The sequence below is a fragment of the Thermochaetoides thermophila genome (genome assembly GCF_000221225.1).
Source record: "Thermochaetoides thermophila DSM 1495 unplaced genomic scaffold scf7180000011822, whole genome shotgun sequence".
NCBI lineage: Eukaryota > Fungi > Ascomycota > Sordariomycetes > Sordariales > Chaetomiaceae > Thermochaetoides > Thermochaetoides thermophila.
In genome coordinates this window covers 1030432-1045992 of record NW_006383038.1, presented here as the reverse complement: position 1 = coordinate 1045992, position 15561 = coordinate 1030432, and the positions used below count along the sequence as shown (strand labels likewise).

Here is a 15561-nt window from a genome sequence, read left to right as displayed (position 1 = left end):
TCTTCAGTTGTTGTTTAGTTTCGAGAAGACAATTTTCTTTTTACTTAAAAAAAAGAAACACAATCGTTAGGCCCAACCCTACATCTAACTTACCAAATCCATCTACCACACAAACAACATCGTCAAAAGATGCCGCCCTCTAGAAGAGGAGAGCGCACGGCTGCCCCAATGACTGCTCCCGCCGAACCAGCCCCTGTTGACTTCTCCATCATCGAGTCCCACAAAGAAAACATTCAAGCCCTCCCATCCGGCCGCTCCGCCCGCAAGCTCGCCGACCTGTTCACCCGCTCTCCCCTCGCACAACAGGCCACCCCGACGTCGCTAGCCAACCGCCCTGAGATTGAGCGCGCTCGGGCAGAGTTCGAGGAAGAGATTAAGAATTTGGGGGAGAGCGATGATCCACTGGATGTATATGATCGGTATGTGAAGTGGACGTTAGATACGTTCCCCAGTGCACAAAATACGAAAGAGTCGGGATTGGGGGAATTACTGGAAAGAGCGACGAGGGAGTTCGTCCGATGGGGGGAGTACAAGAACGACGTGCGGTATTTGAGACTCTGGGTATATTATATCCAATGGTTTTGTGATGCGCCTAGGGAAGCCTTCGTCTACCTTGCGCGGAACGGGATTGGAGAGGGGTTGGCCATGTACTATGAAGAGTATGCCGGGTGGTTGGAGAGCGTGGGGCGGTGGGCGCAGGCTGAGGAGGTGTGGAAGTTGGGAATTGAGAGAGAAGCGAGGCCCGTGGGGAGGCTGGTGAGGAAATTTGGAGAATTTGAACGAAGGTGGGAGAGGGTTAGACAGGAAGAGGGGGAGGAAGGGGGGCCGAGAAGTCCGGCGATTCCACCAGTTAGGAGGGCGTTAGCGGAGAGGGTTGATCCCTTTAGTTTAGATGCTGCGCCTAGGGATCCGCAGGCCCAGAGGCAGGATGCTCGGGGGGTTGGAGGGGCGGCCAGCAAGCCGAAGAGCAAGCTGCAGATCTTTTCTGATGCTGATTCCAAGCAGCAGCAGCCGGCCATACCTGCTAAGAGCGGCTCAGGATCGTCGGCATCGTCTAAGGGATGGGACAGCATCGACACGATGGCGAACCGCAAGAAGGAGAACGTGATGGAGCCGAAGCCCTGGGCAGGCGAGACGCTGAAGCAAGCCAGCGGCACGAAGAAACCTGCTGGCCCGAAGCTGCAGGTCTTCCGGGATCCGGTAAGTACAGATTCTCCTCTCCTTCAGGGCCAGCCCAGATGTTGATTGTATTTTTGAATGATCAGGACTAATGTATGGGTTGTGCGTGTCATGTACGCTTCATGTACGTTCGCGCGTTTTTAAGAGACAAATATAGACCCTTGATCATAAGCAGAAGTTATTATTGGCTCAGTCGCACATTCCGATCCATCATTCTAAGCTGCAGGTTACGGTGAACCCGGCTACGGGGAAGAAGGAGCGGGTATTTGTCGATTTGCGGGCCGTGTACCCCACGCCGGATGAGCCCGGGACGGAGTTGAGTTTTGAGGAGGTTTGGGCGAGGAATAGGGGATGGTTGGATGTTGAGTGGGAGAGTGAAGAGGAAGAAGAGGCGGTGTCCATGATGATGGACGAGACTGCTATTACCGAGATGGGAGAGAGGACCCCTGTGGCCGGGAGTAGGATGGTCCGTTTGGATGAGAACGGGAATCCAATCCTGACCAGGGAGGTGAGGAACAGGAAGAAGAAGGTTATTGAGGTGAATGAGACGCAGATCAGTTAAGTCCTTCCCCCCTTTCTCCCCCCTCCCAACCCCCCCCCCCTAAACTCCCAACCCCTACTACTACTATTGTGTCTCTACAGAAGATGGCTAACACCCCCACAGTCAAAGTCAACCTCGATTCTCCCACCGGCCCGCGGACTCTCAAGAAAAAGAAAAAGCGCCGCTCGACCATCGAGCCGTCCGTCATGTCTGTGTCCAGCTACGAGATGCCCACCACCATGACCATCCACACCAAGGAGGCCCAGGACGACATCTACGACATCTTCAACGCGCCCGAGGCTCACCGCGCGACCGGCGAGATCAGCCAGTTCGACCGGCAGTTCGAGTCGGATGACTATACGTGTGGTGAGACGACTTACATGACGAACAAGTCCTCCGTGCGTGGGGACATTACCCGCGTTGAAGAGGAGGATGAAGACGGGGAAGAGGAGAATGATGGAGCGAGCGAATGGTCAGAGTTCTCCCGCAAGGACGTGCATGGTTTAGATGGGCCCTCGACGGCAGATACGACGGGGAATTCGGATCTTATCGACATGCGGGAGGACTGTCCCCCTCAACAATCTCGTCCTAGGAGCAGCTTCATCCCCGTCCCCCCCGAAGACTATGTCCCTCCTCCCCGCAGGCCGTATCGTGACCCCACAGAGCTAGCGAGCCGTCGTCTGCCGTTCATGACCCCTATCACGGAGAGGACGGAGACGAGTCTGACTTGTTTGACCGCTGCTAGGAGCGTGTTGGGAAAGACGCCTTGTCGGGATAGAAAGGGGGCGAGTCCGTTGATGGAGGAGGAGGAGGAGGAGGAAGAGGAGGATGCGGAAAACCAAGGACCGGAAAGTCCGAGTAGAGGGGACGGGTTCGGGAGTGGGAGGAAGATGAGACTACCGATGATGCAGAAGAGCGTGCCAGTATTCAGGGAGGAAGAGCGGAGTCAGGGTCAGGCAGGACAGAGGAGACCTTTTGCCCCAAAGCCGGCTCAGCCCCTGGCCCCGAAAACCCCCCTTGCGCCGAAGGGACCGGTGATCAAAGAGCAGCAGGTTAACCCCATGGACGAGGGGATCAGGCTTCAGATCCTCAAGCAGCTCTCCCCGTCTCTGACCTCCTACGGAGGTTTCTTCGACAACACCAATCAAACCCATGGCCGGGCGGCCGAAATCAGGAAGTACATCAAGACTATCAGCAAAAACCGCAGCAGCACCGACAAAGCGGCCTCCAGCCTCAACGGCACGGGCATAGTCCTCTCCTTCCCTGGCGCGAAGGGTCGGTATACAATTCGAAGGGAGCTGGGAGCGGGCGCGTTTGCGCCGGTTTATTTGGTGGACAACTCCGCCCCTGACGAGGATGAGGATGAGCAGAGCGAGACGCATGATGAGAATGCCGTCATCCGGAGGGGGAGCCCGTATTTGCGACGTCGCGCCCGCGAGGCAATCAAAATGGAAGACCCACCGTCTACTTCGGCGTGGGAGTTTTACATGATGCGGCTGGCGCACTCCCGACTCGGCCCGCAGCATCGGGCTACGGCGTCGCTGTCACCAGCCCTAGAGCTGCATTTGTATCGGGATGAAGGCTTCCTCGTCATGCCGTACTACCCGCACGGCACGCTCCTCGACGTAGTCAACTTCTTCCGCTCCGCCGAATCCTCCGGCGTGATGGACGAAGTCCTGGCGATGTTCTTCGCGATCGAAGTCCTGCGCACCGTCGAAGCGTTACACACCAAGGGAATCTTACACGGCGATCTGAAACCGGATAATTGTCTCTTGCGTCTACCCGACGAGAGCGACGTCCAGAACCAGCATCTCGTCGCGCAGTGGACTCCTTCTGGAGCCGGGGGCTGGGCGGCGAGGGGCATTGTGCTGATCGATTTCGGCCGGGCAATCGACATGAAAATGTTCCGTGACGATGTTGCCTTCATCGCAGACTGGAAAACAACACCTCAAGACTGTGCCGAGATGCGCGAGGGCCGCTCCTGGACGTGGCAGATTGATTACCACGGCATCGCCGGGATACTCTACTGCCTGCTTTTCGGAAAGTATATCGAAACTGTCCGCGTCCCGGGAGGTAATGGGAGGAGGTATAGAATAAGGGAATCGCTGAAGCGTTACTGGCAGCAGGAGATTTGGAGTGAGGCGTTTGATTTGTTGTTGAACCCTGGGGAGTATGTGGGAGGGGAAGAGGGGGGAAGGATGCCATGTTTGAGGGGAATGAGGAGGGTTAGGGAACGGATGGAGGGGTGGTTGGTGACGAATTGTGAACGAGGGGCTGGGTTGCGGGGGTTGATGGGGAAAGTGGAGGGGTGGGTTCGGGGGAGGAGGAGGTAACTGTGAAAAGGAGGAGGGGGTGTTCAAACAAGAGGGGGGAGATGGGGTTAAGGGTTGGATGAGGGTTGGGATACACTCAGGGTATATGATATCCCTGTGCTATGATCCTTATGTTATGATTTCCTTTGTTAGGGCATGCTATGGTAATAATGGTTATGAGTTCGTCACTGTCAGGAACTTGATGGATGGATATGATAATGGGTACCATACCTAGTATTAATTAGGATCAAGACCACCGCTAGAGTAAACCGGGTATCAGCAAGCTTTTGGTACCAAAGTCGTTCCCAGACTATGATCCCCTATCATCCATGAGCAAGACAAGCGGTCCTTAGGCAACTCGATATCATCCATCCCAATGCGATGTGCAATTCAGCGAATCATCCTCATGCAAACACAAAACCCTCTTATCCCCGGGCAGCTCGAAATCGTCACGCCGATGCAGCTCATCGCTACTGAGCGCTTCCATCTCTGTGTCATCTCACTCAAGCTTCTCCCTCCCCTTTCTTCTTCACCACAAAAGCATCCATCGCGCCCCTCTCCTTCTTCCCCCCATCTAACTTCTTCTTCTCCTTCGTCGCCTTCTTCTCCACCTGCTCCTCGATCCGCCTGCGCTCCGCAGCCCCCTTCTTCTGCAGCTCGCACTCCAGCCTGTTGAACTCCTCGCTCTCCACGTCCATGCCGATCAAGCTCTCCAGAAGCTTGATCTCGTCCGCCCAGATTTGCTTGTTTTCCACTGTCTTGCCCTTCGCGTCCTTCTCTTCGATAGGCGTCTCTAGAACCATGGGGAGATTTTCGAGGGTGGGGCAGTTCATTATGTTGTGGAAGGCACGCAGGCCAAGGAAGCCTGTGCCGATATTCGCGTGGAGGTCGCGGTTCGAGTGGTAGGGGGCTTTGCTATCGTTTAGGTGCAAGGCCTTCAGGTATTTGAGGCCAATGGTGCGGTCGAATTCGGCCAGCGTCTGGGCAAACGCCTCCGGTGTGCGCAAATCATACCCAGCCGTGAAAGCATGGCAAGTATCCAGACAAACCCCAATTCGAGACTTATCTTCCACCTGCGAGATGATATCCGCCAGTTCCTCAAACCTCCCCCCGACTACATTCCCACTGCCACACATATTCTCCAACAACACCACAACACTCTTCGTCGCCTTGATCGCCTTATTAAGTTGCGCAGCGATCCTCCCACACGCAGCCTTCATATCCCCCCCAGGACCCGCCGACCCCGGATGGAAGTTATACAGCCCTATTCCCAGCGCCTCGCACCGCTTCAGATCATCCAGGAAGCAGTCATACGCCTGCTTTGCCTTCGCGGCGTCCGCTTGCGCAAGGTTGATCAGATAGCTCGCGTGCGGAACGACGTGCTTCGTCGCATCGTACCCGTGCTGCTTGATCAGGGCATGGAATTGGTTCTTCGCGTCGTCGGCTAAGGGAGGGCTGGTCCATTTGCGCTGGGACTTGAGGAAGAGCGCAAAGGCGTTCGCGCCGATGTGGATGGCGTTGGGGATGGAGTTGTGAACCCCACCGGCTGCGGAGACGTGCGCGCCGATGTACATCGCACGGCGGAGGGTGTTGACTGCGGTGCGCGGGGCGAGGGGCATTTCGGTTTGTTCTTGTTGGGAGGAGAGTTTGGTGGAGGAGGTGGTCTTGCGCTTCTTGGGCTCGGGTTTGGACTCTTCTTCCTCAGGAGAGTCGGCTTCGGGGCTGTCGACTGACTGGGGTTTTGGCTCTGAGGCGGAAGCTTTGCGCTTATTGCGCTGCTTCAGCTCCTCGGAATCGGCTTCGGCGCCGTTGGTCTCGGTCTTGATGGCCTCTTCGTGAGGGTCGGTGGTGGTGGTGGTGGTGGTGGTGGTGGCGGGCTCTTTGGCGGCGTTGCGGGCCGAGCGGCGCACCATTTTGTTTTGTTTTGTGTTCCGAGTAGGGTCTGCTCTTTTCGGTTACGAGTGTCCGACTGACGCCGGTATGCAGGCGAAAAGTTGTGATGACGTCGATGGTCAGAGGCAGGACTCCACCCGACCCGGATGGAGCGCGAAAGTCAATCGAAAAGGAATGTGAGCTCAGACTCGCGTTAAGGATCTGCGCACGGACCAAGGACGCGGTCGCGCGGTCACGTGGATTGCTTAATGAGTCTTGGCAAGTGGTCTGTGCATTAGCCCTACCTTATGTAATCTAGACCCCTGGCTCGTGTGTTTTAACCTTGTGATCCGTGCACATTGTTGCCTTCCCCCTCGGCTTTGGTGGCTTCCGGAAATCGCACCAAATTTTTCCCAGTTTTCGAATTCCATTCTTTCGTTTTGGAAAACATCTCACGGAGTGCCTGGCATTCGCTCCATGCCAGTACTCCATTGTTTCTTGAATCTTACCGAATGTTGACCGCCATTAACGGCTCCATCGCGTGTGGACACGATTGGCACGATCTCATGTTTAAAATCCCTGATCCTGGACACCACTTCATGCTGCTCCAACGTGTGCTGTTAGCGCAGCACCAGGCAGCCAGATTTCAAGCTGGCCAACATGCAGTCTAGTTACCATTGGGCGTGGTTGTTTGATCACGCAGCTCTGGTTTTTGAGCATCTCTGGTTTGAATGGCCACATGAGGCAGTCATTTCATCTCTTCTTGTTTGAAGCCTTCTCTCTGACCCGCAGGTAAGGACCAAGCGCTCCGAGCTTACGTCTAGTTGGACCAGGATGGATGGGAAGGATTGAGGTCGCGGAAGGCCGAGTGCAACTCAACTTCTCCCTTATTTTTTTCCCCTCGAGCATAAGTAGGTACCCTCCATTGTGGATTATGGACTTTTGACTTTTTTTGTTCACAGGGCTTCGGCAGCCGGCCCAATGACGCCGCTGCAAACTGCAGGCGTCAAAAAGGGGCGGTGCTATTTTTGGTCTGTCTGGCACAAAAGGGCAAATAAGGCTAGGGACGGAGTTCGGAGCTGTGAGCGGAGCAGCTCGCCGTTGTCGTGCTGGGGAGGGTGGCGACGGCAACATTGTGCATTCCAACACAGGGCAGCTGGGAAGGGAATGCGTTCTGGTGATCGCTTCCACGGTTCAGATGGTGATGGTGCCGCTGGACTGGTGCTCAACTCAGCTTGCAGCTCGTCTGATGTTTGCTGCATAAAGTATCGCCTTGATCTGATGAGCTGTGGGCCTGGCACGTCATGGCTAAAGGGTACTGAAGGCAGCAAGGTTAACAACAATAATTTCTGAGATCTAGGTCTTCTTTTATTTTATTTTATTTTATTTTTATTTTATTTTTCTCTAGCTTCACTTCCGAACCGACCGCCTTAGGCGTGGATGGATGCCCGTTCCATCGACGACACCACGGTCGGAAGAGCAAGCACCTTAGCACTGCAGAAGCGCGGAGGACCGCTCCAAGAAAGGCCTGGTGCCGCAGCGGCTTACAAAGCCTTGGCGCATCAGCGACCTGCCCTTGTGAGCACCGGGAGGGGACTCCCGACTCATCCGCGCTTCCACATACCAGTTATCGTACTTTATATCCAATCAACCAATCTACTCCTCCTTGTTACTTAGCATTGCATCTCAGTTTTGTTGGCATGATTGTGTGCGTTGTTAACTGCGATTGCATGTCTGTGCCCCCAAGCCAAGTACAAGCAGAATCCTTCGAGTCTTATCTTCCTTCTCGACAAACCCCCACAGTACGAGCACGACCATAGGATTGCTACCGACCAACAGAGCAAACTTTTAACACACTGCAGTCTCGCAGCTATCAGGGAGTACGCAATCAGTGTCAACTTTGCCTCATACCACTGTAGCTGCGTCACCTGTGCGCTTTAGCCTAAGAACAACCCTCTTGGCCTCGCCTCGCCTCTCTGTATTGATTGCCTTGTGCCACCAAGATCACCGAGTTCAGCTTTGTGTGTCTGCTGTTCTACTCAAACAATTGAAGCGGAGTTTGATCACTCAGCTGTGTCCAGCGTGTTGCCTTCGTACTTTGCCTCAAGCAACAGCTGCCTGCATCGCAGCGCCACCGCGGCGTCAGGCCAAACTTCAGCCAACACTGCTCTATAGCACAGCTCTAACGGAGTACCAACGCCACGCACGCCGTCCACACGCACGTCGCTTGTGGCCTCCAGTTTGTCTTATGCTCGGTGACCGCGGAGTATCGACGCGGCACAACCACGGCTCCTACACATCACACACCCGATGACGAGCTCTCAGTAACGACGGTAACGACGACGACGTGGACCACAGGCCATGACCCGCCTACACTTCTCCAGATCCATACTTAACCCCGAGCCCCGGCGATCGTGAACCGGAACGAGCTATCATGGCGACCCCTGATACTGTCGGCGTCGATGCCGGCCACGACTACACACGGCCGTCGGAGGCGGATGCTGACAGTAACACCGACGTTACTAAGGATGTCAGCTTGGAGCTGACCGATTCTGCCCCCGACGCTCCCGGGGGCTGTCTAAGAGACAGCAAAGACAAGCAAAAGGAGCGCAGGCCGTCTGCCTTCGACCGGCTGCCGGACGAGATTATCGAGCAGTAGGTTCCCCCCCCCCCTCCTCCCCTCCCCTCTCTCTCTCACTACGTTTATGTCCCGTGCTGACTAGCGACCCAGAATCCTCCAGACCGTCGACTCCAACGGCTTTGCCTCGCTGGCCCTGCTCAACACGAAATGGCGTTCCGTCGCCCAGCAGGCCCATCTCTACGCTCATCACCTCGCCCGCTGCCCTTCCTATGCCATGGCACATAAGGGTTCACTGAAGGCTTCTGGCGAAGACTTACCGCGACTACGACGACTGTTCGCTCGTGAAGTCAAGCGCAACCTGTTTGAGGCGTACCTGCGTCCGAGCCGGACGGTTATTCGGGTCATTTCCAACTCGATCAGCAGCTCATCCTGTCCCGGAGGGGAGGGCATCCAGTTCAGTGCCTCGCCGAGGGGGCACCATCTGCTGGCGTATAATTCGTCGCGGATCCATGTCATCGACGCCCGCACGGAGGAGATCACGGTGAAGCGCGAGTTCAAGATCGCTAGACGGCCGGCCGCGACGTGTATCAACGATGAGGGGTCTTTGCTGGCTGTCTTGTCGACCGAGATGCAGGTCGATATGTATGACCTAACCAAGGCGCCTCCCAAGCGCACGCAGTCGCTGTTGCTGGATCATCCCCCGAGGACAATTGCCCTGTCGCCGTGTGGATCGGTGCTGGCGGCGGCATATGAGGGGGGCATTGAGGTGATGTCGCTGAACCCGAATAATGTGCCGACGGAGAGGAGGTCGGTGAAGTGCGATTCGGTGGATGCGCTGGCGTTCTCGTTTGATGGGACACAGATTCTGGGGACCACGGTACACTCGTCGCAGCCGCATACTGTGGTGATTACCGCGCCGTACTATGATCCCGGGACGACTCACCTGACGAATCACAATATTAGCGCGTTGTGGACGACCTCGATCTTGTTTCCTAATACCAGCCGCGATTGCAGCCACGCTGTGCTGATCCAGGACGGGAAGTATGAGGAGGCCGCCTGGGCATTTACCTACGACCGGAGCTTCGAGACCTTCCGAGCCGTCCGCATCGACGACCTGCGCAACGGCACGACTTACTTCACCGGCCCTCTACCCAGCGCCCACTCCCAGGCCAAGCTCCTCCCCTGCACTTTGCCCGCCGCCTCCTACCACGGCGAGCTCGTCTCCGCCGGCTTCAGCGGCAAAGACGTCTGGCTGTATGGCGTGCCCGAGGACCTGGACGCCGTGCCCGAGACGGTAACACCCTCCGCGGACGGCAGCTCGACTGCTTCGACTCTCCTAAGGCGGCACTCCTCCCGCTCATCGCGCGCCCAGCAAGATAGCGATGATTCAGCGCGCGTCCCGCAGTGGCAGTTGCTCTGTGATAAGCTGCGGAACACGTTCGTTGCGGGGTACAAGATCACCGAGCTGGAGGGTGTGCAGACGGTCAAGTTCGTCGCTGACTTCGGCGGGTCGTGCATGAAGGAGAGGTTGATCATTGCCGCGCGGGGGGCCGTGCCGAATGTGTGTGCTACGGAGGAGGAGGGGATTGATTTTGTTGACGGGGGGCGGATCACCGTGTTGGATTTTGATTATTCCCCGCATGATGGAGGTGTCAAAGAGATGGTTATTGAGGTTGGGTCGAAGGAGCCTGAAGTCCTGGAGGAGGAGCATAGGGATATTGATACCGAGGTTGCGATTGTGAGGAGGAGGACTGTGGCACAGAAGAAGGCGAGTCGTGCTAGGGGGCTGGCCCCTACTACAACGGCGAGACCGCCGCCACTGCCGGATAATGTGGCGGATGACCCCCTCGTGCCGAGGCGTATCGGCGTCCCCGCTTCGCAGAGCGACACTCAAGCCACCGATGACACCGAGGAACAGTCCATCGATGAGCAGGAGGCTTTAGATGCCCCCTACGAACACGCCTCCCCCCGTACCGCCCCAACCCTCCGCCGCGCCGCCACCGCCGCCGCCCGCACCCGCCGCCAATATCAGTCTGCTGCGGGTAACCACATCGTCTACCGCCGCGCCGACGGCCGGCCATACCCGCCGCACGAAAGCGATGCAGATAACTGGGTGCCGCCCCCGCCCCCGTATCAGAAGGAGGATCCCGGAGATTTGCCGGCGTTTTTGAGGGGCGTGGATATTAAAAAGTTGTTGGAGAGTATGCAGAAGGGAACTGTTGGGGTTGGCGGCGTCTCGGAGTTGGTGCCGGTTGTTACGCCGCAGGTTACGGGGGCTGTGCCGGTTGCTACCCCATCCGTGCCGGCGCCCGTTGTGCCGGCTGGGGCTGTGGGAGGGGTGGTGATGGAGGAGCAGGAGGTAATGAGGCATCCCTACAGGCATAGTTCGGCTTCGATGGTGCCGCAGGTGAGGAGGTCAAATACCGTCGCTCCGGGGACAGGGAATAATAGGGTTTCGATGCCGGCGATGGAGGGGCAATCCGTGACTGTGGTGCCGGGGCCCGGGGTCCCGCCAGTGCCGGCTCTGCCTGCTTTACCGGCTTTGCCAGGGGCAGTGAGGGCTCCGGTTCGGCAGCAGGCTCAGGTCCAGGCTCAACCACAGCGGCCTACGACGGTAACTGACCCGCGGTATCTGAACGGGGAGAATATCTACGACAGCACCCCGCCGAGCTCCCCTCGTCAGCAAGCTAGGCGTGTGTCCACTCTCCAGGGGCAGCCTCCTGCGCTGACCCTCCAAATTCCGGGGAGTCGGGGAGAGGAGCTCCCGGGAAGGAGACTTTCGGTGTCGAGGACGTGGCCGATCCAAACAACCTCCCAGAGCACAAGCTATCCGCTATCGGCACCGCCTGTTACGGCGCCCAACCAGGTCAACTCCTCCCCCGCTGCTGCTCTTACGCAGCCACGACCACCAGCAGCAACCCCTACCACGGGGGAGCCTACGGCGTGGAGGAGACCCCAGTCAACACTCTCTTCTTACCGCCCCCCTCCCCAGCATCAGCGCCCAGCTTCAGCCCTCCCGTTGCCGATAACCACATCTATTGCCCCGGCTGAGCCAATGCCCCTGATTATTTCCACACCTAAAGGAGTCCAAGGTGGTTTCGACTCAGCTCCCCGTCCGTCAGACGACAGACCTGGTACGGCATCCGGGCTAGGTATCAACACGACCACAGCCCTCCTGGAGCGCGCAGACACCCCCATCCTATCCCCAACACCCCGCCGACCCCGGGGCATGGCTCAGCGCAGAGCAGAGTTCTTAGATGGGGAGTTTGGCGGGGAGGTTGAACGGGAACAGCGGGCACGGGCACAGAGGAGGGAATTGTTCCCGGGCGCCCAAGGGGCCCAGGGGCAATGCTGTACGGGTTCAGGGGGCCGCTGTGCTGACGGTGCCACAACCCCGAGAACAGGAACGGCGAGTAGAGCGGGGGGAAGGAGAGGGTTCTTCTTTGCACGCCGCGTGCCGTCTGTCTTGTCGCGGAGGGGGAGCAGGCGGTCGACTGCCGCGTCCCGCCGTCGTCAAGCAACACCTGCGGATAACGTACCCCCTGTCCCACCTTTGCCCCCCCGCACGATACCGCTATTAGGAGCGGGGCCGGTGCAACAACCCTCGGCGGCGGTACTTGCCGGATGGGTCAACCCGGACGGGACGTATGTTGGGCGGGACAGGAGCACAAGGAGTCAGGCTAAGCTAGCGAGGAGCGTGAGTACGAAACGGGGTAAGACGAAGAAGAAAGGGAAGGGGAAGAAGAAAGAACGGGAGGTTGATGTAGAGAGTAGCGTGTGGACGGATGTTACGGGGTGGAGTGTGGCTGATACGATGACGGGGACGGTTGTTGGAGGTCCGAGGAGTGTTATGGGGGATGGGACGGGGATGGCGGGGGTCGGGGCTCAGGGTTATGCTGGGTATGGAGGAAGGAAGAGGGAGAAGGAGAAGTGCGTTGTTATGTGAGCTTTCTGGTTCTAGGAGTTAGGGCTCTCGAGGGAATCATTGGAGAACAAGCGATGGATCCAATGCGAGGATGAAAAATTTAGGGAGAGATCCGGTTGGCTATTTACGAGGATACCTCATGGAATATGGCTTGGACGTCTTTGGAATTATCTAATTATCTTGGGTAGACTAGCGGAGGAAAACCGGGTATAAGTTTGGGCTTCGAACTCTTGACGAGTTATTAGGTTAGGGAGGGATCTTTGATTTATGTTGCAGGGTATCATGCGTAGGGGCCATATAGGGCTGGCTTTCTGTTTTATACCTATAGACCTCTCGTTTAAAGTTTTGATGTATCTTGGCAATCCAAAGAGAGCAAATCTTAACCCAAAAAAAAAAAAAAAACTAATCTTAATTCTCCCTTCTTTCTCACCTTATCCTCCTCCTCTCCTACAGTCAACCCTAAAGAAGCCCCAATCTTTTAAAAACCACTCCTCCCCCCCTTCCCTTTTCCCTTCCTCTCTCTCTCTCCTATATAACCCTAATGATGTCACACTGCACGGACCACTCACACCTTCTTATCAGCTCCCTTATCGATAAGCATTCCAACTTCAATTGATCTCAAGCTCAACACCATGCCGCATCATCACAACCATCTTTCCCATTTGTCAGCAATGTTTCCCCTCCGACGCTCGTTACCAAGCCGAGGGCTACGCTCGGCCATCTTACGGCCCTCTCCCTCGCTCAGGAGGAATTTCGCCGCTGCAACTATCTCCCTCGACCCTTCGAGGGCTTCAAATGAAGAGTTGCAGGTAAGACCTCTTCCCCGTTTATTTTTCCCTTCGTATCCCTTCTCCTTCTCCTTCTGATCCCTCTAGTTTCCTTCCCTTCCCTAAACGTCACAATATCTACTGTCAAATAAATGTAAATAAGGACGAAGCTGACAAACCAAGCAAGCAACCCTCTCCCTCCTCGAAGAATCCCTCGGCATCGGCGCCGGCCCTTCTTCCTCCGACCCCGCCCTCCGCGACGAACAAACCCGCTTCCACTCCCGCCGCGCCGCCATCGTGCTCGTCTCCCAATCCTTCGCCCACTGGTTAAAGGATGAGCACTTCCTTGCCAAACTCATTGTAGCATCGGGCGCTGTGCCTGGCCGCGTCCCGCAAAAGGCGCCGAGAGGGTGCACCGTGAATTGTCTTGCCGCCGTGGTGGATGAGGTGCCTGTTTGGGAGAAGAGGACGGGACAACTGGCGAGTGCGGAGGGGGTTAGCGTGGCTAGGGGGTGGATGGGGGGACGGTGGTTAGGAGGTTTGTGGGATGATATGACGGGGGAGGATATCCAGGGAGAGGCGGGGCAAGAGCCGCCGCATCTGGAGGTGCATATTCCCCGCGTGGAGTACACGGGGCATGTGAAGGTCAAGTTGCCGCTGGCGAATACCATATTCACCACAGGAACGGAGTACACTTTGTTCGCCTCCCGCTGGTCGGCGTCCCAGCCGGGGGAGGTTCCCACTTTGCTGGAGCGGACTGTACCCGGGCAAAAAAGAAAGCAAGAGATTGTGTTTACGGAAAGGATGCTACAGTATCGCGAGGACAGCGTGAGCACTCTTCTTGCGCCGCTGGTACCCCTCACCCCGGCGAGAGAGGTCGTCTCTGCGCTGGGGAATATCCTCAAGGAGCTGCAGGTTGACGGGCAGGCTGTGCCGGCGTCGAAGGAGTTGGAGGAGGTTATTCCGGCGCTGTTGGAACACCGACGTAAGGAGAGGGAGAAGCAAGGTTGGACGAGCGATGAGGGGGAGCTGACGGGGATGGACGTGTGGGCGTTGGTGATCCCGAAAAGGTATGTCGAGGCTGGGCTGCCGATGTTAGAGCAGATTGACTTTAGAGAGAGGTATGTGCCGCGGGAGGAGGGGGATTTAGCGGGGAAGACGGCGGACCAAATGGCGAGATTGGTGAGTTGTGGGGCGCAGTTGAGGAGGGTTGGTAAGTCTCTCCCCTATTCCCGGTTTTATTCCCATCTCTTCGATTATTCCCCCTTCCACTCTACAAGAGAATGAGACTAATGTAACGTCCAGTATCCGGCGGCGGCGGCTGGGGCCCCAAACAAGGCCTGCTCTCGCTCGACCCCGATCTGCATCTCTCCCCCTCCCAATCCGACTCGCTCGCCTCCTTTATCTCCTCCTTCCGCCCCAACTCTTCGTCTCCGTCAAACAGCAAAGCCCCCGATACATCAGAAGAAGGAGGAGGAGGAGAACACCCCACCCCCAAGGCGACCTCCTCCTCCAGCAAAGCTACATCCAATTTCTCACCCCTCCCGCCCCTCCATACCGCCGTAACATCTGGGCAACTCCCTTCCCGCGCCCCCTCGACCCGGCAACCCTCCCATTCGGGTCTGCCCCCGTCATAGCCCTCGGCGTGCGGACCCCATCTCCTTTCACCAAACTTCTTCATCCCCCGGGGGTTGTTGGGGCGAGGGCCTGGCCGAACTTATTTGGCGCGGCGACGGCAAAGGCGATGTACATCGAGGGAGAGAGCGAGCGACCCGATGGAGCGGCGAAGGTAAGGAGTAAGGTCGATGCAGGGGGTTGCTGGGTGGTGGCGGACGGGAGGAGGAAGGATGGGACGGGGGCGAGGTTTGTGGGGGATGCGAGTTGGATTTTGAAGGAGAGGGAACAAAAGGGGGGAGCAGATGGGGATTTAGTGTTTAGGAGGGTTCCTAGCTGAGGCATCAAGAGGTATGAACAGAAAGGGATGTATGACGGGTAGATGGTGATTAGGAAGCAGTCTAGTTGAGGTTGAGGGTGTAAAAGGGGGTATATAGAGTAGGGTAGAGAGCTAAAGGGATGGGTGAGTGTATCCTCTGGCACAGACGAGAGAATCCGGGAATATAGACCTCAGATTAAGTAAAAAGAAGGGACCATCTTAACACAGACAACGCTATCTCGCTCTCTCAGTAGGTGCCCCCTACCCTAATCAAACCTCCTCTCTATCACCACGATCCTCTCCACAACCTCACTCCCCCTCCTCCTCACAACAACCTCCCCGCCATCCCCATCCTCTTCAACGCCCTCCTCATATCCCTTCCCCAAAGTAGCCTTTGTCGCTTCCCTGACCAACCTTTTCAACCTCCCTACCACGCCGCCAAACCTTTCCC

At 56.9% G+C, this 15561-nt stretch overlaps 3 protein-coding genes across 3 annotated transcripts; 2 read left to right on the top strand and 1 right to left on the bottom strand.

The window, feature by feature from the left end:
- Positions 1-129: 129 nt before the first annotated feature.
- Positions 130-4267, top strand: CTHT_0067290 (uncharacterized protein; the record flags this gene model as incomplete). The annotated part of the gene is made up of 4 exons (XM_006696959.1): positions 130-1200; positions 1400-1717; positions 1822-3890; positions 4186-4267. 4 exons carry the CDS (start codon positions 130-132, stop codon positions 4265-4267), a joined length of 3540 nt encoding a protein of 1179 aa, XP_006697022.1.
- A 268-nt stretch (positions 4268-4535) lies between these two features.
- CTHT_0067280 (DNA (apurinic or apyrimidinic site) lyase-like protein) lies at positions 4536-5945 on the bottom strand (the record flags this gene model as incomplete). Its single annotated transcript, XM_006696958.1, has 1 exon — positions 4536-5945. One exon carries the CDS (start codon positions 5943-5945, stop codon positions 4536-4538), a length of 1410 nt encoding a protein of 469 aa, XP_006697021.1.
- Positions 5946-8338: 2393 nt separating this feature from the next.
- On the top strand, positions 8339-14814 carry CTHT_0067270 (uncharacterized protein; the record flags this gene model as incomplete). Its single annotated transcript, XM_006696957.1, has 5 exons — positions 8339-8559; positions 8636-12427; positions 13111-13219; positions 13361-14390; positions 14483-14814. 5 exons carry the CDS (start codon positions 8339-8341, stop codon positions 14812-14814), a joined length of 5484 nt encoding a protein of 1827 aa, XP_006697020.1.
- Between the last annotated feature and the right edge of the window lie 747 nt (positions 14815-15561).